This window comes from Biomphalaria glabrata, chromosome 18, assembly GCF_947242115.1.
Source record: "Biomphalaria glabrata chromosome 18, xgBioGlab47.1, whole genome shotgun sequence".
In the NCBI taxonomy this organism is placed as follows: domain Eukaryota; kingdom Metazoa; phylum Mollusca; class Gastropoda; family Planorbidae; genus Biomphalaria; species Biomphalaria glabrata.
In genome coordinates, this window is record NC_074728.1 from 23,896,057 (window position 1) to 23,922,153 (window position 26,097).

Consider the following 26,097-nt stretch of genomic DNA (forward strand, 5'->3'; position numbering starts at 1 on the left):
TTATTTATAGCTTTTATATAGCGCTACTTTCATGCTTAGGTCTCGTCATTTCTTGACCAGTTGGGGGGGGGGATATCTAGGAGTTGGTTTTCCGTGCTGCCGTTAGGCAGCTCAGAAAACTCAACTCTGCCCAAGTCGGGTGTCGGGTGTAGCCAAGCCAAGCCAAGTTCAAGCGCACTTGGCCTCTCGACCACGCTTCCCACGTCTGGAAATGTCATCGACGAGACTGTTGCTCTCGACGCTTTGCAAGATGGCTGTAAGCTTTGTTTGCGAACATTGGGATAACTATGGTGATGCTTTGTCCGTTGTTCTTACTAACGGAAGCATAGTCATACATTCGACAATACGTGAATACTTCCGGCAAATAGCGGGGGTATGCTACGCCGCGGGTCGACTAGTATTATTTATTTCGACAACTCGTGCAATAACTGCCCAAGGAGTTGAGATAGGGGTCAAGGCTTATGGGCAACCCAGGATCCCTTCATCTAGATTCAGAAAAGTCTAGCCAAAAAAAAAAAGGAAACTTTGTGGCTGAAAAATAAATGTAAAGAAAATAGAATAAAAATATATTTAGAAAAACTTGATGCGCCAAAGTAAGAACAAAAGACATTTGGGCCACAAGGCCTTCAATAGTTACAAACACAAACAAACGAAATAATTATTAAAAAAAAACTTGTATTAAGCATACTTATACTGATTAGTTTGGATCAGTCATTTAATAAAATTTGTAATATATCTAAACGAATAATAAAAAAGCATTTATAAAAATAAAAAAGGGGAAATGACCTGATTTCAAACTCATGGCTCAAGCCTTCTCAGGCCAACACGGTAACCACTATACTAGCGGAGAGTTTATAAAATTATCAAAGTTAACTTTAGAAATGGCTGTGTAGGGATATGCATCCTCTGTTTAAGATCTCTCAACTTCAAGAAAACATAAAGAACTAGAGCAGAGTTGAAGTCATTGATTAACATGCGTGACTAGATTGACACATGAAATGAGTAGGACGTAATTATCTTCTCTTTTGAAGTAACGTCTGTAATATATAAGGTCAAAGATGACATTTAAGATATGACAGTAATCTATTGTTCCTAAAGCCTCGTCCTATTTTTCAGATTCGCATCCACTAAGACTAAAGCGACGACCTTTAAAAGACTGCTTTGTAACTTAGAAGGTACAATAAATAATTGTGTTAAGTTTTAACTTAATCCGAGAATGGGGATGAGAAGAATCTCATGTAAAAAAAAATGTAGAAGACAGACAGACAGACATACAGACAGACAGTGTTACTACAAGTTTTGTACAAATATTGCAATATTCAATACGATTTTAAAAAAAATAAATATTTATTTAATAATAGCCTGTTTTATGTTCGTATCAGGCTCAATATCTCATACAAAACACATATTATAACGTATACACCTTCTACAGGGTTCGTTCTAAGAGCATTTAACATACATCGACTGCACTATAAATACATCTACATACACTTAGTAACGTTAGCATGACTTCCTAAATACATATGCAATATACAGATATGGAACATACAGCAAAGACAATATAAAACATGTTGCATTTAATGAATACAGCTTAAAAAAACATCTAATAAATACATCAAATACAATATTAACACTAAATAGTAATACTAAACAAGTGCGTAGTCATTACACAATAAGAGGGCAAGCCTTAGGCTGATCTGACTGTCAAAATTGGGCCCGCGCCTGTCAGTGGGCCGGGCATTTTAACTTAGGCATTTCACTATGTCATAGCTCTTGTCACATGCTTTTAAGGATTTAGGACGTAAAGGGTTAACATATTTAGTGTATCGTACGATTGACGTAGCTTTGATTAACCCACTGGCGCCTATTAAGATTGAGGTGCTTCCTATGCATGTTGTATAATACATGTTTATATAGTGATCTAATTAATAGTAAAAGTAATTGTAAAAAATAAATGAAAGAGGGTCCTCGCAAACATCCATTAAATTGGTCCCCGCAATTCGTTAGGCCGGCTCTGCATAGTTATATAATAATAATAATAATAATAATAGAGATAGAAAAACAAAGACAATATGGGAACCTAGGCTTGGAGTTTAAGCGTCTATGGAAGTTGTCCAAAATAACAATATACCCCATTGTTATATCAACCGAGGGGATAATAACAACTGACCTCACAGACACCTTCAAGGCCCTTAACATTCCTAGGAACATCTTCGTTGCCTGTCAGAGGGCGGTACTGCTGCAGACCTGCCACATCACCAGAAAATTCCTCGGTGGAAACTGTTAAAGGGACTACGATGAATTTTGTTTCTCTTTAGCGAAACTCGACCCTGGCAACGCCAGAGAATGACTACTCGTTCATTTCTAACATAATAATAATAATAATAAGGCTATTCTTCGAGTCCGATGATTAATATGGAGTGCAGTATTCCACGTGACATAAAGTGCATTGCAAACATAGAGTACTAGCTAGTCACTACTATTGCGTACTACAGTGTACTTCTTGCATTCAGTACACAATGTTCAGTAGACCCACGGAAACGTCCGGAGAGCAGGAAGCGACTATCGGACTATTGACATTACAAAAGAGAGGACCGACCTCCGTCTTGATATCCTGCTCAGGACAGCTGCTGACCGGGACAAAAGGAGGGACTCGGTTATGCGAACTGTCACAGCACCCTTACGACAGATGATGATGAGGATAAGAATGATGATGATGATGATGAGGATGATGATGAGGATGAGGATGAGGATGAGGATGATGAGGATGAGGATGATGATGATGATGATGATGATGATGATGATGATGATGATGATGATGATGATGATGATGATGATGATGATGATGATGATGATGATGAGGATGATGATGAGGATGAGTTGATGTGGATGATGATGAGGAGGATGAGGATGAGGATGATGAGGATGAGGATGAGGATGAGGATGATAATGATGAGGATGAGGATGAGGATGAGGATGATGAAGATGATGAGGATGAGGATGATGAAGATGATGAGGATAATGATGATGATGATGTGGATGAGGATGATGATGATGATGAGGATGAGGATGATGAAGATGATGAGAATGATGAGGATGAGGATAAGGATGAGGATGATGATGACGATGATAATGAGAATGATGTGGATGATGATGATGAGGAGGATGAGGATGATGTGGATGATGATGAGGATGATGATGAGAAGGAGGAGGAGGATGAAGATGATGATGAGGATGAGGATGATGATGCTGCTGATGATGATAAGGATGATGAGGATGATGATGATGATGACGATGAGGATGAGGATGAGGATGATGAGGATGATGATGAGGATGAGGATGATGAAGATGATGCAGTGTGTGTTTGGGGAAAAGGTTAGGGTGGATGGGGGTATACAGTTTATCACAAGAAAGTGAGAGTGGGGGGGGGGGGGGAGTCTCAAGATTTGTTACATAACAATAAAAAAAATATATTCCAATAAAATGACAGGTACGGTGGTCCTTTGAGTTTCGAGGAAGGGCTATACCTCGGGTTAACAAGAATATATATATATAAACTATTTAGAATAACAACAAAGCTTGTATAGTTAATTATTGTTTCTACAGTTTGGCACGATGGTTAAAATAATTTTAAAGTAAAAAAAAAAAAAATCTAGAAAAAATCTTTGGAAAGAAATTCCGCAGTTACTTTAGAATTCGTTGCGATTCTGTAAATTGGATAATAGAAATATTCACGATAGACGAACGTCGCATTGTCATTTTTTTGTTTTGTTTTGTTTTATACATGGCACATAAAACTGATCATAATAATGAATTAATATAAATAAAAAAAAAAACTCAGTCTTTCTTGTTCCACATTTGAATGCAAATTTTAAAGTCACAACATTAATTTATTCTGTTCCTAAAATATCAATATTGGAATACACAGATTTGGGGTTAGATATTTTGACATTATACTGATGTACTGTTTGTCCCTTATTTGTCCATAAATCCATCCATGCTTTGTATGTTGGGACGCAGAGTTATTGGGTACCAGTTGGTCTTCCATCCAAATGTGCTCATATATATATATATATATATATTGTTGCAACTCTAGGCTAGGCACTCAACGAAAAGGCAGGCAACTCAACACAGTTGAACAGGAAATAAATAGTTGTGTTTATTTACTAGGACAAACACATAACATCCTTCAGCTTCCTCAGAGTCTTACTACTAAGTATACCAGTCCTTTGCTACTTAAGCCGAATGTGGACCAACGACAGTCTTCCCCGCTTCGCTCCAGGTCCCTACTACAACCTTCAGGCAGCACAAAAGTTGGCCTCTTAGTTTCCCAAAAATTCAGACTCTTCACAATCCCAGATGCACTGTTCTTTTCTCTATTTTAGTGTCTTCCTGTTTACGTTCAACAGTGCGCTAGTGCGCATCTCAAGCAATGGTGCAAGGCAGAGTTACAACAATATATATGTTTGTATATATATATATATATATATATTTCCCTTTGATCAAACGGGTTATTGTTTCACCAAATCTCAAATATTTTAGAAGTTAGAAACATATACACAAAATGACCCGATGGGACACACATGATTATCACTTACGGTTGGAATTAAATTGAGATCAATAATATCTTATCCTTACTATAGAAACACAGTTTTTGGATTGTTATCCCCCAAGGATAGTACTCTATTGTCTAGGTAACTGTAAAAGGCTTACGTGACCAAAGTCTTTTTTTTTTCCAAACGAGATTGCGAAAAGATAAGGATTTTTCTTGCACATCATCAGTGCGCCCATTTTCCTTTGTGTTTGAACGCAAACGAGCTATCGTTGATGAGCTTAACTCCAACGTGCGGTGCGCAGATGCCAGTGATGTAGACATCATCCAGCCAGATGGGGCTCACTCTGAGCGCGGCCTGGTAGAGAAGCTCCGCTGTCAAGGTCGTCAAGCCGAGGAGTCCGCCCAGAGCAAAAGGGGGGAACACATTCGGGGCGTATTCTTGTCTTGACAGCGCGTATTTGTCTTTCATATTTCTCATCGGCATGTCGTTCATACGCACGCGGCCTAGAATGAAATTTGCATATTTTTCTCGTGTGCGTTTAACGGTATCGAGTACAAGACTTAGATTCACAGAAATATCGTCGTCGTTTCGAATGACGAATCTCGCCTCACGGCAGTAGGTGCTGACCCATCTCAGCATCGATACCGACTTGTATCGAATATTTCGGTAAACGTCTTCGAAAGACTCTTGCACGATGTCCTCATACGTCTCCGATTCCTCGTCGATTCTCATTTGAGTTTCATTCGATTTCGTCAGCCCGATGAAAAACATGATCTGGGCCCTGTTCTCAATGTTTCCCGTGAAGGTGCTGTAATCCCCGCTGCGAATGTTTTTCCGGTTCTGAAAATTCCCAGGCGAGGAAGGGACCATGATTAGAACATCGGTGTTGGAGTTGACGCAGGCTCTGTCTGGGTTGTGGATGTAGTCGAAACTGTGGTCGTTTATGACCGGCTGAGAGAGAAACGAAAGAAGCGCCTTCTTATTTTCTTTCGTAACGAGGTCCATTTGGTGGAACACTTCTTGAATATCAGCGTTGTGCTTCTCTATGTAGTCCAGCCGGTGCCCCTGGTCTTCCATCAATTCCAGCAGAAGTAATCGTGGGTCATCTTTAGAAAAAGATACCATTTCTTTGGACTCCTGTTTGGGTGTTTCTTTGTACTCTCCCTTTGACTCTTCCTTGTATTTTCCAAACGTGTAAACATGGACGACCAGGAGAATAGTCATGAGTTGAATGAGCGTCAAAAGTATCAGACGACGTCTCATGCTGATCAAAAATGCCATCTCCCTAAAAAAAAAAAAAATAAAAACATCTTATTTTAAGTACACATTTAATTTATTTGTAAAATAGTTGGTAACATCCAGGGCTATAGTAGGACTAAACATGACCCCTTATGTTAAGCTAATACAATACTCAAAAAAAGACAAAAAAGATAGAGGCACATTTCTTATTCCACATGCTAGGACTAATTCATGCAAGTGCTCCTTTGTCCCTAGCGTCATTAGAGAATGGAATGGGCTGCCTGAATCAGCCAGGAAAACTAATGACTTAGCAGAGTTTAAGTCGCTGATCAACTTTCATGACTAGATTGACCCATGAAATGCGAAGCATCTGTAATTTATAAGATTATATAACATGATTATCTTATCTTATAAAATACAGAGGTAAGAAACGTTAATTAAAAAAAAAAGATGACTATGTACTACGCTTGTTCCTTATCTTATCTTATATAATACAGACGTTACTTTAAAATAAAGATGATGATTACGTCCTAGGTCAATCTAGTCATGCAAGTTAACCAATGACTTAAATTTTGCCAAGTCCAACACAAGACACAAATTTTAAAAAGAGAATTATACGAACTACAGAAATGGGAATCTGATTGGAGCATGTCTTGCATACTAATCTGTAGATCAGCTACCCAAAAGCGAGTGGTCCCGCTTGACTAGGCATTCCCTCTCTTGAGGGCTTCATGTTAAGTCTATACATGTGTAAATGGTATCAAAATAATAACACTTATTGTTTGACAAAAAAAAATCTCCTAAAAGAACAATATCTAGTCATGTGAACTTTTTAACTATTAACCTAGACCAGTGATTCCCAAAGTGGTCTATATAGACCCCTCAGGTGTCTACGAAGACTTTCAAGGGGTCTACGAGACAAAAAAGTTTGGGAACCACTGACCTAGACCAAGCATTGTAGGTAGTTAGGGGACGCTAAAGTTGACATTTCACGTAGAGTTTTCTTCTCAAGAGCAATAAAAGTTTTATGACGCCCAACTCTCTTATGGCTTTCATTCACCTTCACGTATTCCTTAGCCTAGGGCAAGACACAAGATCTGTTGACCATCTGTCTCCACCCCTCTCCGATTTTTGCATTGTATAAAGTTTTATTTACTGAATAATACCGTTGTTTATTAGTTAAATAATGCACAAATGACAAATCTAAATTGATATCGCTTCACGTCGTGCATTCTGTGCAGCAAAGACATCTATAACATCAACTACATCGATACTTTCTAGTATTTGTGACTTCACTGACATTAAAACCATGATAAGCCTTTCTTGTGTCATTGTGCTCCTGAGATAGCTTTTGATGAACTTGAGCTTTGAGAATGATCTCTCACATGACGTAATGGAAGTGGCCTGAGTTAGCGGTATTCGGAGGAGGTTGCAAAGTTTGAGCACACGTAATTACCATATGAAGCCTGTTTCCTCAATATGTCTATTGGTGATTGTATTACTGGTTTGTTGATGAAAAGTGCTCGTGCATCAATGACATCATTGAAAAAGCGATTTGACATTTACTTCATCATACAAACAGGAAAAATAGCACAGTTTGTCACAAGCGTGTCTTCATCTAACAGGTGTCTTGGTTCAAGAAGAAACCCAAAGGTGTCCATTTTCTTTCCAGCCTTTGGAATTTGCCCTTCATCTCCATATGAAATCTGTCCAGCACTTCTGTCGCAACACGTTTGAATTGCAGTTGTATTGACAGTCCTACATTAGAACTCAACTTCCCATCAAGTCTTTTCTTTCATATGGTTGTTTTGATTACAGGGAATCCATAGTATTCACTACCTTCTTTTGCTTTTTCCATGGATTGGGTTTTTGTCAGTTTCTCATCATTTTGCAGAAAGCATGAAAGGGTACTAATTTCTTTAGCAGATTCCCGTATATGCAGTCCAGACTTCTGTAGTTTCTTCCGAACTATATTAATTGGGCACAGGAGCTTTGACCAGAATTCCAGATAGGCAAAAAATTCTTAATTTTCCACTGCATGAAGAAGATTCTGTGCTAATATTATATTATTACGTCATTGTTGGTTGTTTATGTTTTGTGCGAAAGCAAAAGGATTCAGAGTATATACAAAGGTGGGAAAGATCCATATCTCGTTATGCTCGAGTATAGAAATACTCCAATAAGTGGACTGCCGTATTCACCATCACAACTGCTGACGAGTAGAAGACTCAGGGAATTATTCCAACTGATCACAAACTATTGAAAACATTGGTAGCTGAAAATGCAGAGACATTACTCAACGAACGACAGATGAAAAGCTAAGTGAAATACGATGCAAAAGCAAGACTACCTAAAGATTATTCTGTCGGAGAGTTCGTCTAGGTCAAACATGGCAGAAAGCAGTTGTCATAAAAAAACCATTCAGCACCCAGATCTTACACCATAAAGACAAACGGAAAAACATACAGAAGAAATCAACGCTTTTTGAGTTTCGATGAAGACATCTCTGGGTACTATGATACCGATGAAGACAATGAACTGCAAACTGTTGCAACAAACGAAACAGACAGTTATAGACCAACGTCTAGAGAACTTGTTCAGTCAAGACAACCAGAAGTGGACGAATAGTTAAAGTTCCTAGTAGACAGTGCCGGTCGCAGTGGGCGCCGCGCTTTCATAGGCCCCGCGCTAATTCCAAGTGTACATTATTAAATTAAACAATTATAACGTATATAAAATAACAGGGTTTTTCGCGACCTCCTGATTTTTCAGGGCCTCCAGGAAATCTCATGAAAAGGCAAAATATACGATAAAGTCCTGAACTTTTTTTGAATTTATTTAAATCTCCTGAAGAATAGACGAAATTGACATTTTGGGGTGCCAATAAATAAAAAGTGGCATTGCGAGCTTTCGTTTGATAAAAATTTATTGCAAAGACGAAAGTAGGCCTATTTTCTAATTAAAAAAAAATAAATTTGACATTAAGCTTATCCCTACCCAGACTAGGCCCCGCGCGATCCGTTTCGCATAGGGCCCCGCAAATGCTAGAGCCGGCCCTGCAAGTAGATATCACTATTAAGAACTTTAAAAGGAAGTGTGTGATAATAACTTCAATAGGAAGGATGTATTAATATTATATGATATTACGTCATTATTTTTTGTTTATGTTTTGTGCGAAAGCAAAAGGATTAGATCATTAGATGTAAATAAAAAGAGAGAGTTTCCATTGAATTGAGGAAAGATGAATAAAGGGGTAATAACTCGAGTGTGAAGTTTAATTCTGAAATTATAGACGCCAAACCCGAATAATGGACAATTTTAGCATTGTTAAGAATAACTTTTAGTTATACTCGATTCTGTAAATTTTACTTCAACGTTAATTAGTGTAGCCATATAATACTCGACGTTTAGATCTATTGTTAGTAAATGTAACAAGATACCTGGAATTCGCTGTATATCATGCAGTTTTATTCGTGGCAACATAGTCTTTAATGGATATAAACGTATGTTACCAAAAAATTGATCCCTGCGGCAAAAATATTTTTAAAATATCTAGGTTTAGTCTTTGTGATAAATTTAATCCATAAATGTTGATAAAAAAAGACACCCTTTGACACTATTTGTCAATCAAATATATTAATTTATGTATTTACAAATAAATTTCGGACACCCATTTGGGGGCCCCCCCTAGGTGGGGGCCCGGGGGGGATTTTAAAATTCTCCCCCCATCCCCCCCCCTTAGTTACGCCACTGTGTGTTCCCATCGCTTTCTCTGTCTGCTTCTTCATCTACTCCCTGGTTCCGCAAGTTCCCGTTGCCCGTTCGATCTACTTCCTGGTTCCGCAAGTTCCCGTTGCCCGTTCGATCTACTTCCTGGTTTCGCAAGTTCCCGTTCGCAAATCCCATTTTAAAGGCTTTCGAACGTTTGAATCTATGCCCTTTATACTTTGGCTACCATGTTCGCTAAAAAATGACGAATAATCAAACCCTGCTATTGAAATACGTGAACTTTTTATTCAGGAAGGAAACAATACTGTGTTTAAACTAATGTGTCATTTCAGGAGGCAGAGGCGGCGGCTGAGTGTTGAAAATGCTTGGCTTCCGAACCGGTGGGTGCCGGGTTCGAATCCTGGTGAAGGCTTTTTTTTTTTTTTAGATTTCATGTTCCTTCTAGCGTCTTTGAGTCCACCCAGCTCTAGTGGGAAAAATAGGGGCTGTCGGTTGTTGTGCTGGCCACGTGACACCCTAGTTAAAAACAGAACTTGAATTTTGTATTCAATCAATAGATTGACAAGAAGAAACAAAAACTATAACAAATCTTATTTTCACTGTAATCGTATCAATTACTTTGGATCAGTCATGTAATTACATTGAGAAAAAAAAAATATATTGGTAAAAATTTTTTTTTTAAATATATATATATAGTGGTAAAAAAAATAAACAAAATATATTGGTAACAAAAATTTTAAAAAAATATATTGGTAAAAAAAAGTAAAAAAAATATATTGGTAAAAAAAAAGTAAAAAAAATATATTGGTAAAAAAAAAGTTAAAAAAAAAGCAAAAAAAATCAACGTGGCTGTTTTCATGTCTCTATTAGGATCAATCCTCTGTACTATCGCACGCTTTACATACACTAGATCTGCACCAGGTCACAAGGTACCGGGCACAAGTTGGCGGAATGTAAAAAAAGAAGCGTGTTTCACCTGCCAGACTTGTCACTAGACTCATAAGTAGACTTTTCACCCCCCCCCCTTTTTTTAATAACAAAGCCATGTCAACTCACACGGTCTGTCTATAATTTATTATTTCATTTGTAATCGAAAAAAAAATGGACATAAATGCTACTTGCTTGGAGATGTGGCTGTATATGTGGAGTTAGTTCCCTTATTGAGTTTTGTACACGTTTTGTTTTTCTCCTCTTCCCATTCTTGGAACAAGTTAAAATTTTTGCACAACTATTCATTGTCGAAGTGAATACACGAATCACCAAACAGAATTTGTCAATTACTTAATTAGCGGAAATAAATTTGATAAAGTTTGGTATAGAAAAAGGGAGATAATTCACGCAGTATTGAGATAAATGGTATTGATTTCGTGGTTTTTCCATATAGACAATCCTTTTTTTTTTGAAAGATTTATAAAAATAGTTTGCTGGTTATTTCCTTCCCACGTACACACACGCACGCACACTTGCACACACACACACTGACATTAGTGACACACACATATTTGTGCATGAACTGTCACACTGACTGCTTCGTCTGACAGCGCCTCTCCATGATCCCACCGTAACGTGTCAATCAAATTGAATATGAAAAAAAAATAAAAAAAAGAATGTAGGTTAGTGCGGTCTCATAATAAGATGGGAAACTCAAGACATACAAACCAATCTTCAAGTTAGACCTAGAGTTACTAAGGTCTCCGTACCCATGTTTATTACCTTCTTATCTTATATAATACAGACGTTACTTCAAAAAAAGATGATTACGTCCTATTAGTTGTTGACAGGGCCCTATTTCAATGACGTTTGTTCCCTACTTTGAAATAAACCAAGCAAAATATAAAGAATGCTTTAAAAAAAACAACACAAAGCTTATCTAAGGGTAAGAACTCCACCTTTACAACTATACCAATCAATAATGTAGAAGTTATTTATTAGATGTGAATAAAATAATTAATTCCAACTTATTGGCTATTTTATTATCGATTCAAGTTTTCTAAGGTACCAAATAAAAAAACATTTTTTTTAAAGTAGCTATCAACTTGGTCGGAGAATAGATGTGGGAGAGCAAAAAAAAAGTTTAACAATTATTTGAGGGGAGTAAACCCTACACATTTAGCCATATATGTGAGTAATAACATCCTAAGCAAATACTTTGCATCAAACAAAATAAATAAATGCTGGTTTAATAATAGACTAAAGAAGCTTTGTAAACAGAAGGAAAACCTATATAGAAAATTTAAAGAAACTAAGGCAGAAAGAGTTTACAAAAAGTATATAAAAATTAAACACTTAACCCAAAAAGTAAGCAGACAGCTGCAGAGTGAATACATAAACAATGTAATATCTAACGATAACAACAAAAACCTATGGTCATACATTAAGTCTAAGAAAATGGAAACAACAGGCAAAGCGCCATTAAAAGATGAACATAACATAATACATAACGATAATGAAACTAAAGCAAACATCCTAAACAAATACTTTGCATCAGCATTCTCAGCCCCAGGAGACAAAGACATATTACTTAATTTGAACCAAGTAGACAACATAGGAGATATAGACTTACAAAAAAACGGAATCTAAATACTATTAGCCAACATCAAACCAAATAAAGCGTCTGGACCTGATGGTATTCCAGCTAGATTACTCAAAGAACTAAGCAGTGAGCAAGAACCAGTGTTCAAAATACTTTTTCAGGCATCTCTTAACCAGGGCAGAGTACCAAAGGACTGGAAAGAAGCTAATGTCACACCCCCCCCCCCTATTTATAAAAGGAGAAAAATCTGACCCAGGAAACTACAGACCAGTATCACATGTAAAATTCTAGAACACAGAATATGTTGTAACATTATAAACCACTTAGACAAACATAATGTCTTTACTCCATACCAACATGGCTTTAGGAAATATAGATCATGTGAAACACAGCTAATAGGACTAATTGATGATTTTTCAAAAGGTTTAGATAATAGTGAACAAATAGATGCTATCTTACTAGATTTTTCCAAAGCTTTTGACAAAGTTCATCACCATAGTTTGCTTAAAAAATTAAAATATTTCGGCATTAATGGTCCACTGCATCAGTGGATTAAAGATTTTCTGATAGGGAGAGAACAAACTGTCTTGGGTCCACTACTATTTTTAATTTACATAAATGATTTACCAAATTGCATTACCTCAGGAACAAAAGTCAGATTATTTGCAGACGATTGCATAATATATAGAACAATAAAAACAACACAAGATACAGAAATTTTACAAAGAGAATTAGATGAATTACAGAAATGGGAATCAAATTGGAGCATGTCTTTCCACCCAAATTAATGTCAGTTATTAAGAGTAACTAAAAACTAAAACAAATTAATACCACTTTTCTTATTCATGGTAAACCAGTAACACAGACTAAAAACGCTAAATACCTAGGTGTTATAATAAATGAAAAACTGTCATGGAATAACTATATTGATGAAACTATCAATATATATATATATATTCAAAAAGATAAACAGTACTTTAGAAAATACAAAAAAAAATTATATGGTCCCAAATTACAGAAGGAAACGTGACAGCTGCCGGGACTCACTAAAAGCATGTTAGTTTACAACACAGCTGTTTCTTAACACTGCCAAGCAGAAACAAAATTTAAAGTTGTGTTAAATCGAACTAAGAGGTTTAGCTAGTGGTCAAGTAAAAAAAAAAAAAAGGACCCTTTTCAGACCTTGTGGTCTATAGGGCAGATGTTTCTGTGGCCTACGGTTAACAAGGGTGTCATGTGGCCAGCACAACGACCTTTACTTTTCCATAACTGATGTCAGGTACCCATTAGAGCTGGGTAGACTCAGAGGCGCCCAAAGATCCCGAAATTAAAAATCCCAGTCTTCACTAGGATTCGATCCCCGGTCCCCGGTTCGGAAGCCAAGCGCTTTACCGCTCAGCCACCGCGCCTCCTTAGTGGTCAAGTGGTCAATATTTAATCAATGCGTTTCAAGGTAGTGAGTTTTAGGATCGTGTGTCTTAGCAAATGAATAACTGCCGTGGTGTTGACTGTCGTTGATTTAGAGCCCCAAACTGCTGGTAGACAACTAAACCACTGTAGGCGTATTACATTTTAACTTATAGAGCTAAACGTCGAAAGTGTGAGAACCACTGGTCTAGATCTATTACAAATTTAATTAAATGACTGATCCAAACTAATCAGTGGATGGCTGCCTGGTCGTGCTTTTTGCGCGCTGGACTGCCGTTTGGATTTATCGATGGTCCCGGGTTCAAACCCTGCCCGCTCCCATCCCCCGTCGTCCTGCGGGAGGTTTGGACTAGGAAGTAAACTATCTTCAACTCTGAAGGAACATCCGAAACATGTAAAACAATTAGTACAAGTACGATTAATATAAGCTTTTTTTTTTTAAAGTTTTTTTTTCTTTTCTTTTTTTAGCGGCTCCCGAAAAGGGAATAGACGTTATTAGTTTTGTACGGTCTTTCTGTCCGTCCGTCCATCCTGTTTAGATTTCGTAAACTAGAAAATATATTGAAAATCCGACATCATGATATTTTAGACCTTTTCAAAGTTACTTTTTTTTTCTTGCTGAAAGCGAAAATTTTAAATTTTAAAATCAAGTTATGCAAGCAATTTTATCATAAAAAGACACCATTTTTACGACTACTCGCTATTAATAGAGACAAACACGGAGGCTCTTTAGTAAGGCAGACAATGATTTACCCCTTTTTTTTTAACACATTTATGCAAACGGTTTTAGACTTTTTTGTCCAAAAATTATTTTTTTTTTACAAATGTATTGCTAAGTTAAGTAAGTTCTGTCATACTAACTACTACATTACAAAACATTACTTTTTTTAAAGAGAAAAAAACTATTTAATATGCATATAAGTGAAACATAATTTAAAACAACAATTAATAAGTAGTTTTTCATATTATCGTGTGAACAGCAGATTTAATCCATATACATTACATAGGGCTACTAACTAAAGGACATTTTAATTTATTTTACGGGAATTTATTTTTCTTGAGGCTTTGAATAAGAGCCTTTACAAAACAATTAGATCAATTATGTAATCATTATATGACATCTTTTAGGCCAGGTTCAGATTTAACTTTCACCTATCCTTTGGACTGCTGGACCGCTGGGCACCACATAAGATCGGTCAACCTTCTTTCTTCATTCTTCTCTGTCATTTCCCTTTGATAGAATTTCATTCTGATATTTTTTCTGAGAATATTGAAGCCTGCCTTTTTGCCTGCCTGGGTGGACCACTTCGGGGGCCGATTTTGAGTTTGTGTTTCTACACAAACTGTCTTTGTAACCTTGTTTAGTTTTTTATTTATTTTCTTTTCTTGTTGCTTGTTTGTTGTTTTTTGTTGTTTTTTTGGAACAGCCTTGAAATAACGGTCAAACCAGAGTTTTCCCCATGAGGGAACATTTGAAGAATTGATTCCAATGGACGTCATTCACCAAAACGGTCACGTGATAATATTGATTAAACAACGGGGGAAAAATTGTCACGTGATAACCATTGTTGATAAAAATTAGATCGTAATTTGCATAGAAGAGATAGGGAAACACTTGGCTCAATGCTGTTTGTTTACGATTTGTGAATGAGGTCCTATATGGAGAAATGTGCAATAGAAATAAACAACAGAGTAAAAGCCTGACTTTTTTTTTTTTTACATTTTCTTCGAATGCATGTCTCTTTTTACCAGAAGTGTAGCAGCTCTGTAAACAATGAGTTTAAAAAGGAAGTTAATTGACATTGCCCTGCCCTGACAGGATAGTTTATCTTTACCTTTTTAAGATTAAGACTAAGACTAAGACTAAGACTGCTTTATTGACCCTTACGGAAATTTGTTGTGATTACAAGGACTCTTTTCTCATATAAAGACAACACAACAGAAAAATACACATAAATACAACAGTTCCTTAGTCTGTTGGACCGTTGGGGCACCAAGCAAAATTTGTCGACCGTCTTTCTCCATTCCTCCCTGTCTTTTTCCTTAGTCAGAACCTCTTTCAATGGCAGGCCCGCCCTATTTTTATGTTGTCCTCCCATCGCTTTCTCTGTCTGCCTCTTCTTCTTTTTCCTGGTACTGTCCCCTGAAGGAAGGTCTTTGCGAGCCCCGTTGATCTTGTAATATGGCCATATATTTTATGCTTGCGTTTCTTTACAATAGTTAGCACGTCATCATGGGGTCCGATCGCTGCAGGATCTAGATTGGATAAAGAAAGACACCTCTTTTTGACATTGGGACAACAGGAATTGTCCTCCGGTCGTGATGGCTGCCTGCTCTCTGGGCCATCATTTTTTATTGTCCTGGGTTCAAACCCTGACAGTTGCCATTCTGTGGGAGTTAAGGGCTAGGATTATCTCCATCTCAAACATCCGAAAATTGTGAAACATACAAACGAAACCAAAGCAGAAACTAACCAGAGATCTTCCAATTCTGCTACAGGTCAAAGCTCTACCACCTCTAAGTTTATATTCTCATTATTTATATGATCATTAATATAAGTCGATTGTTATGTAGAAATCCAACTATCTAAAGTAAGGTACCTTTTTCAGATCGTGCGATCTTAAGGGCAGGTGATGTAAAGGTAATCTGTTTCTGTGGCCCACGATTAACGAGTGTGTCTTGTGGCCAGCACAACAACCACTCACCTTTACTTTTACCCAACTAATATCAAGTACTAATTACATCAGGGCCCCGAAAATCCCGAAATAAGAAATCCCAGTCTTCACCAGGATCCGAACACGGGACCCCGTTTCGAAGCCAAGCCACTGCGCCTCCAAAACTATCTAAAACCTTTTTAAAAATGCTATTGTTACTCAGAAGCGTCCTAAAAAAATCCCGACTCTTCATTGGGATTCGAACTCGAGATCCCTCGTTTCGAAAAGCTATGTTTTAACGCTTGGCCAACACGGCCCAATCAAGAAAAAAGAGCACGCTATTTAAAGACGTTTAGTCATTATAAGCATTAACAGCTCTCGGTCTGTTTTATCAATTCAACTCACTCCCACTAGAGCGTGACCGAAATAACAAAAAAATATCAAGACACTAGACAGTCATTTCATTGAAACTCACGTTGTTTTGGTACCGACTTATTAAAGCTTCATTTGTTGTTGGAATACGCATTTCCGCATGACGGCACACCAGTTAAATATAGTTAAAGCTTTTAGTCAAGGATTGATATCCGCCCTTGTCGACCCTTGGACAAAAGAAACATACAACCAAAATTTTAAATCGAGTCCGACTTACATTTTGACTGAAAAGAGCTCTCCCGTTTTGAAAAGTTGTTTTGTCGGCTTTCAAAAACGTAGCAGAAGTAAAGACCTTAATGTGAATCTGATTGGACAACTTTTGCTGACGTCAGAAAAGATTTGCGTTATAAGTTTTGAAGCAAATGAATGCATTTTGATACGTACAATAGTTGTTAATGTTGAGTCAGTGAATGACCGAAAGAGGTGTGTAACCAACCCAACAGAAGAAGGAACTAAAGTCTTGGGTGACTAGACGCAAAGGTCCTTTGAAATTATTATTTTTTTATTTATTTTTTTTTGTGATTCGTTTTGTAGCCAAAAAAAAAAAAAAAAACACTTTAAAAATGTATTCACCGAATCACAAAAAAAAAAAAAAAATAATTTCAAAGGACGTTTGCGTCTAGTTACCAAAGATTAGTGGTTTGAAACAATAATTAATGCTTATGAAGATTAGTGGTATCTAACGATACTGAATGCATTATGAAGCTTAGTGGTTTGTAGCGATACTAAATGCATTATGAAGATTAGTGGTTTGTAGCGATACTAAATGCATTATGAAGATTAGTGGTTTGTAGCGATACTAAATGCATTATGAAGATTAGTGGTTTGTAGCGATACTGAATGCATTATGAAGATTAGTGGTTTGTAACGTTACTGAATGCTTAATGAAGAGTAGTGATTTTAGCCAGAAAGCTTACACAAGTGAAAAGAGGCAAAGAGGTCAGAGAGCTAGAACTAGTAGTAAATTAGTTGTACTCATCCGCTGCTGAGGACAGTAGCAGACGACAAAAAGAAAATCTTAATCGACCACTGGCTGACAATGGCTATGCTTGCACTGGAAGTGGCAAAATATATAGGTCACAGCTGAGGCCGAGTCACCACGGAAAAATACTGCGTTCCTCAGTAATCTTCAGCCCTGGATGTTGTAGTGATCTAGTTCTTTAGAGGTGTGTTGTTGTAATTGTTTAGTGTTCTGTTCTAGAGAGAGAGAGAGAGAGAGGAGAGAGAGAGAGAGAGAGAGAGAGAGAGAGAGAGAGCAAGTAATGTTACTTTGTAATAATGGCGAAAAAATGTTAAAAAAACAACAACATATAATTGTAATAGCATTGAAAAGATAAATCTAGATCTATTATCATTTCGCTACATTTGAGGGTCGAATAAACGATTACGATTAATAAAACCAAATTCATATTGCTTTGTATTTAGAGAACAAAATGTAGAAAAAGGAACGGGAATGTGTACAAAGAACTATTTCTTGTTGTTGTCGGGTGGCGGAAGAGGGGGGGGGGGCGGATAAGTAAAAGTGTGACTAAAATTAACGGGCCCAAAATATTAGAGCGTGTATGTGTCGGGGGTGCGTTATGAAGCGGGTCTTTCAAATTTATAATATATTGTTATAACCCCGCCATGCACACCGCCATCCAAGATAGTGCAGGAGGTGCGCACTATTAGTGACTTGACAAGAAGGATGTTAACATTAGAGAGAGAGAGAGAGAACGATATCCGCCCATGTCTAGAGAACCGAGCCGAAAATACATACATATATATATATATATATAGAGAGAGAGAGAGATTGAATTGATAAACCGAAGAAACGTCATAGAATGTACGAAGGACTAACTTTTTGTACTGCCCCGGGGGTGAGGGGTGAGTGAAAGTGACACTAAGAATTAACATGCCCTAAAATATGAGTGCGTGTAAGTATCGGGCTTGCATGATATTTGCGAAAATGAGTTCCGTTTATTAAAATAAAACATAAAAAATAAATGAAGACAAGAAAGGGTGGAGGGGGTGTTGAATAAAAGATAGAGTGGGACGTACAATTTTATTGTAAGAGATACACAAATTCACAAATGCTCAAAATAAGTATGTTAGGTTGATCGTTAAAATGTTTATATAAAAAAAGAAGGGCTATATAATATATTTTATAGCTTTTATATAGCGCTACTCTCATGCTTATAGCATGCTCAGAGCGCTTTGGTCCAATCTCATTTGTGGACCAGTGGGGGTATCTAGGAGTTGGTTTTTCCGTGCTGCCTTTAGGCGCTCAGTAAACACAACTCTGCCCGAGTCGAGTGTCGAACCTCGAGCCCCCTTCTAGGTAGCCAAGCCAAGCCAAGTTCAAGCGCACTTAGATTCTCGACCACGCTTCCCACATAAACAAACAAAAAAAAAAGACTAGGAACTAACCTAAGGGTGAAGAAAAATAAAAACACGCTCTTTAATGTTCTGTAATAAACTAATTCCTTTGGCCCTTTCTTCGCTCTAACGCAGTAGGAAAACATGAGTCATTGGGAAGTGACACAGAACAACGTCTCGATAGAGATCGATTACTTCAAACCCACAGGTGAATTATGAATATCGTCAGGATGCACCTTACATCCGATTTCATGTAACCCAAAATTTATTGTCTTTCAAGACGCTTTACTCGTGTACATAAAATGTGCATAGAAAATATAGACTAAATTTCACTTTGAAGATCGACTGGTATAATAATAGAATCCTTGTAAAGTAATAGAAATGTGAAGTAATTCTCTCAGACATTCTATAGGGCATATGATGCAAAGGTCATCTGTTTCTATGGCTGACGGCTAACGAGGATGCTTTATGGCCAGCACAACGACCTACCGTTTGACTTTCCCCTAACTAATGTCAGGTACCCATTAAAATTTATGGACTTAGGAGGCGACCCCTTATAATCCCGAAATAAAAAATACAAGTCTTCACCTGGGACCCATGGTTTCGGTGGAGACCAGAGTAACTCCCGGCCGCCACGATCCCTAAAAAGACTATACGACTCTATTTCAATTTTGCGGGTAGAAAATAGTCTTTTTTGTTGGTATTGAAATTATATTCTATTATAATATGCGTATAGTGTGCTGTCATGGTAAATGCACTCAATCTTTTCGATTTAAAAAAAAATTTATAGACTACGTGAAATATCAAGTTACCTTGGAAACACAATATTGATGAAATTATTTTTCAAAACTGAAAATTATTATTAGACAAATTTGACAAACTATTAAACAAATTTTACAAATCAAACAAGAAAATGAAACTTAAATACTATGCAACTATGTTAAGTCCAATATTAGATTATGCGTCCCGTGTCTGGGACCCCTCAGAAAAACTAAAACAAAAGCGAGAAACAGAATCGAGAAATTCAAACGAATATTTACAATGAACCAGATTAACACTATTAATAGAATCTCTAAGATCCCTTATTCGATAACTAGCAAAAGTATAAAATAAAAATAAATAATTATCAATACTTCATTGACTAATCGATTAATTTCTTTATTGATTTGTGCTTTGTTAGGTACAAAAATTATTGTTTAAATTTTAAACTTGATACGAGAATAGGAATGGGAATGTTCAGTTTCAGGGACGAAACCCTACATATTTAGCCGTATCTTTGACTACGGAAGGATTTCATTCCTTTGTTGGTATCAAACAAAATAATTAATTACCAGTGTAATTAATTGACCAATTGGTTATTTTTTTTTTATTGATTCATGTCTAGTCAATGCGAATTAATAATTTCGCCAAGTTTCAATTTGATATAAGAATGGGTGCAGGAGAAATAACTCATACGTGTACAAACTTTTTATCAGACAGACAGACAGACAAACGGACATTAATTAAGTTGATATAAGCTTTGTAACAAGCAATAATACATGAAAATAATGAACAATAATTTATCATATGTAAAATGACCATAATAAAGTAACGACTGCTGGGAACAATTTGTACACAATTTGTACACCTGCTGTCGGGAATAGATTATAATATTTCAGTAATAATGAAGTGCAAGTCTGTAATAGACATGTAAAGGGTCAATGTCTTGTTCAAAACCTCAAGGAGAAGAAGACATTTTCGTAAAAAAAAAATGTCCTTTAGTTCAATGCAATATACTCGTGGTAGGGCTAAAGAGTGCATGTGATAATATGATAATATGAAAAACTACCTAATGATTGTTCATTTACATTATGTTCCGCTTATATGTATATCAATTAGATAATTTCTCTTTAAAAAAATATTTATTTTTTTGTAAATGTAGTAGCTAGTATGACAGAACTTATTTAACTACCAATATGTTTGTAAAAAATAAAATGATAAGAATTCGAAAACCGTTTGCATAAATGTTTCAAATATGGTAAGTATCCACCTTCATTACTAAGTAGCCTCTCGTGGTTGTTACTATTATTAGTAAATAGTTGTAAAATTGGTGTATTTTTTACGAAGAAACTGCTTGCATAGTTGATTTTAAAAAAATAAATTTTTCGCTTCTTTGAAAGGTCTAAAGTATCAGGTTTTTCACAATAGTAAGCAGGTCGTCATGAGCTCCGATCGCTACAGTAACCCTGTCTCTGATTTCTTGGTTTGTGATGCGGTCTTTGAATGTGATGCCTAGGATCCTTCTGTAGCATCTCAATTCCATTGCTAGGATCCTCCTCTCAAGCTCTGCATTCAACGTCCACGACTCGCAAGCATATAAAAATGTGGCCATGACCAGAGAGCGCATCAGTCTAATTTTGGTGCCGAGGGCTAAGCCCTTATCTTTCCATATTATTTTAAGTTTTGAAAGGGCTGTTGTGGACTGTGAAAAAACGAAAGCTTAAAACCTTTGGCCACATTACAAGATCTACGGGGCTCGCAAAGACCTTTCTTCAGGGAACAGTGCCAGGGAAAAGAAGAAGAGGCAGACAGAAAAAGCGATGGGAGGACAACATTAAAGAATGGACAGGCCTGCCATTGAGAGAGGTTCTGAACAAGGCAAAAAAAAGGTAGGAATGGAGAAAGACGGTCGACAAATCTTGCCTGGTGCCCCAACGGTCCAACAGACTAAGGGATAGGTAAAGGTAAAGGTAAAAGTATCAGGTTGTCGAATTTTCAATAACTTTTCTAGTTTACGAGATCTAAACGGGACTGACGGATGGACAGACAGACAGACCAAACAAATTTAATAGAATCTATTCCCCTTTGGAGGGCCGCTAAAAATAGTTCTAATCACTCAGATTTTTCATGTCCCAGTCGGCAGCATTGAAGAATTACATGACTGATCAAAATTAATTAATACAATTAAACTTAATATTAGTTGTATTTTTTTAAAAATGTTTTTCTTGTTTGTTTATGCATCTTTTTTTTTACCAATTATTATACATAATATTCAACAATTAAATTCAATTATTTCTCTTTGGCCACAATGGCCACCAATGCAGTGCACAAATTGTAAGACAAATTTACATACGGACAATAAAGATTATTATTATTATTATTATTATTAAGATGTGCATGAAAATAATCATATAACCTTAAAAAACAAAAAGGTTATCAATATTTCTCTTATTCTGTACACAGGATACGCCAAAAAAACTTAATGTCTACCTTTTTTCCACCATGTATAAAAATCTTAAAAAAAAAACAAGGTTACAAAAGACAGTTTGTGTGGAAACACAAACTCAAAATCGGCCCCAGAAGAGGTCAGGCTTCAATATTTTCAGAAAGAACATCCAAATGAAATTATATCAAAGACAAATGAGAGATAAGAATGGAGAAAGAAGGTGAACAGATCTTGTGTCGTGCCCCAACGGTGTATAGGGCAGATGATGTAAAGTTCATCTGTTTTTAATGGCCTACGGTCAGCGAGGGTGTCATGTAGCCAGCACAACGACCAACCACCTATACTTTTCCCCAACTAATGTCAGGTACCCATTAGAGATGAGTGAACTCAGAGGCCCCCAAAGATTCCAAAGTTGAAAATCCCAGTCTTCACCAGGATTCGAACCCGGGACCCGCGGCTCGGAAGCCAAGCTCTTTACAGCTCAGCCACCGCGCTCCCCTAGCCTAACTGATGTCTTATAATTGATCTAATTGTTTTGAAAAGGCTCAATCTCTTATTCGAATCCTAAAAAAAAAATTTAAAAAAAAATATCGCAAAAAAAAAAAGTTCAGAAAAATAATGTCTATAGGATTACTATTCATTTTAAATTAGGTTTTATTTATAATGCATACTAATTAGCTTTTTCTCTTTAAAAAACTGCTTGCATAACTGATTTTAAAAATTAGATTTTTCGCTTTCAGAAAAAAAAGTAGCCGTTGCATCAGAACTTTGAATGGTCTAAAATACTGTGATGTCGGATTTTCAATATCTTTTCTAGTTTACGAGATCTAAACGGGACGGACGGACAGACGGACAGACATTTCGCACAAAACTAATAGCGTCTTTTCCCCTTTCGGGGAAAAAAATGATGGCAGTATTTGCTGAATGTTTATATATGGCAATTGTCATAAAGACAATAATGAAATAAGATTTTCAATAATCACTTGAGAAAGTCGAAGGCGAACCTAAAACGGAATTTTTATATAGTTTTGATTTGAAATCTTAAAGGCATGAATAGCGGATTTGGCTGCATTAAAAGTGGCTAAAAGAAATAGTCTTTTGATTCAATGTTGTTGTTTTTTTTTTTTGTGTGTGGGGGGGGGGGGAACACACGATCTTAGCATCGATGTCATGTGGCCAGCACAACGGCTAACTGGTCCTTACTTCTCCAAAGTCAGTTACGATTTGGGTGGATTTATGGATCTACTAAAAATCACGAGCACTTAAATCGCAGTCATCACAGGATTCAAACTCAAGAGGCATACGTTAAGAAGTCAAGCGCATTACAGCACCTCCATCACGATAGTTTATTAATACATGTAGTTTTCACAAATTCACAAACCTTTTCTAAAACGTAGATTTAAAAATGTTACATCCAGTGAATATTCCAAACGCCACAGGCGATAACTGGAGACAATTATTAACGATTCCGGTTTCCTAAATCCACATTGAGCTCTAGGCAATTTTAAAAACGTCAATGCACTTTTTTACTTTGCGGTTCGAACAGAGACAAACGAGATTTCTTGTCAATGGCGCATTTTTATGACAGCAGAGGGCCAATGCTTTTCACAATGCCAACGTCCTGACTCGACTCGGGAAAAAAAAAAAAAAACAATAACCAACTCGCTTGACTTTGCGTAGGTATGCAAGGGCGGTAATAAGTTGCCCCGTTGTTTATTCAGAAAGGGACTTTTTTTGTGTGTCACGTTTACTGATATACAAGATGTCTATAATTTAATTTTTCAATACTTATTTACTGATATACAAGATGTCTATAATTTTTCAATACTTATTTACTGATATACAAGATGTCTATAATTTTTCAATACTTATTTACTGATATACAAGATGTCTATAATTACATTTTTCAATACTTATTTACTGATATACAAGATGTCTATAATTACATTCTGCAATACTTATTTACTGATATACAAGATGTCTATAATTACATTTTTCAATACTTATTTACTGATATACAAGATGTCTATAATTACATTTTTCAATGCGTATTTACTGATATACAAGATGTCTATAATTACATTTTTCAATGCTTATTTACTGATATACAAGATGTCTATAATTACATTTTTCAATGCGTATTTACTGATATACAAGATGTCTATAATATTTCAATACTTATTTACTGATATACAAGATGTCTATAATTACATTTTTCAATACTTATTTACTGATATACAAGATGTCTATAATTTCATTTTTCAATACTTATTTACTGATATACAAGATGTCTATAATTTTTCAATGCGTATTTACTGATATACAAGATGTCTATAATTTTTAATGCTTATTTACTGATATACAAGATGTCTATAATTACATTTTTCAATGCTTATTTACTGATATACAAGATGTCTATAATTTCATTTTTCAATACTTATTTACTGATATACAAGATGTCTATAATTACATTTTTCAATTTGTATTTAAAAAAACAAAACAAAAAAACATGTTGGCGGCCATTTCAATTTTTTTTTTAAATGCTTAAAACATTAAGTTAAAATTTCTGTGTACCGAATCTCTTACTAAGTCATTAAGTAAGATACAATACTTTTATAAATCAATGTTTGAAAATCTCTGTTATGACGATTCAAACTCACAGTAATACCTGCTAGAGGCTAGTGTAGACAGTATGGAACAGAGTCACCGATTCGGACACTTATCCCGCATGGGAGATAACCGCATGCCAAAAGCCGGATTGCGTAACTTAGTTGCCCACAATAAGCGCCTTAAAGATAAACTTAGATTCCCCTTCTGCCTACATAAAAAGAAAAAAAAAGTAAAGTTCCCCTTTCAGACCTTGTGGTCTATAGGGCAGATGATGTAAAGGTCATCTGTTTCTGTGGCCTTCGGTTTACGAGGGTGTCTTGTGGCCAGCACAAAGACCAACCGCCTTTACTTTTCCCCAACTAACGTTAGGTACCCATTTGAACTGGGTGGACTCAGAGGCGCCCGAAGATCCTGAGAGTTAAAAATCCCAGTCTTCACCAGGATTCGAACCCCGGACCCCGGTTCGGTAGCCAAGCGCTTTACCGCTCAACCACCGAGCCTCCTTCGGCCTACATGAACTAGAGAAAATTAGCTGGCCACGGAACACACATTTGAGACCGGACGAGAAGCGAGTGTTTAAGTCGGGAGCGGATGACATTAAGAAAACATAGACCACCAGCGGGGGTTCCGGGTTCGAATCCTGGTAAAAACACTGAGTACCTGGGAAAAGTAAAGGCGGTTGGTCGTTGTGCTGGCCACATCACACACTCGTAAAGTGTAGGCCAAAGAAACGGATGACTTTTACATTAATATGCCCCATAGACCACACTGTCTGAAAGGTCACGTGAAACACTGCACTAATCCTTAATCTTCGGAATAGAAGACATTGCCATTATTATTAATATTTATTTATTCAAGACTTACGGGAAAATAGTAAATAATATGACTGACACCTGAATATAACTTCTAACTTTGAGATCAGGGCCGGCCATAGATATTTGGAGGCCCGTGGCGAAGTGAGTCTGGAGGGGCCAAACAAAATCCTTTTAAAAAAATAAAGCTTATATAAGGAAAAAAACAACTCCACACTTACAACAATATTTCTCAATGATGTAGAAGTTATCTTCCTTACTATATATCGAACCAAATTATTAATTACCAATTATGAATTGTTTAATTAGTTTATTTATTGATTCGTGTTTTGATAGATAAAGAATATAATTGTACAAAGTTTTAACTTGATCCGAGAATAATAATGGGAAAAATAAGGTTTATAATTATCTAAGGGGACGAAATCCTACATATTTAGCCGTATCTGTGAACTCTGAAATATACATTTCCCTTAATGGTATCAAATAAAATAATGAATTGCCAGTAGTTGATTGACTGATTGATTTATTGTCTTGTCGATGC

At 36.4% G+C, this 26,097-nt stretch overlaps 1 protein-coding gene across 1 annotated transcript; it reads right to left on the minus strand.

Moving 5' to 3' along the window:
• Positions 1-3,478: 3,478 nt before the first annotated feature.
• On the minus strand, positions 3,479-23,692 carry LOC106058620 (beta-1,3-galactosyltransferase 1-like). Its single transcript, XM_056016950.1, has 2 exons — positions 23,516-23,692; positions 3,479-5,841 (listed from the first exon to the last, which is right to left on the minus strand). The coding sequence occupies exon 2, from the start codon at positions 5,835-5,837 to the stop codon at positions 4,779-4,781; it is 1,059 nt and encodes a 352-aa protein (XP_055872925.1). The 5' UTR covers positions 5,838-5,841; positions 23,516-23,692; the 3' UTR covers positions 3,479-4,778.
• Between the last annotated feature and the right edge of the window lie 2,405 nt (positions 23,693-26,097).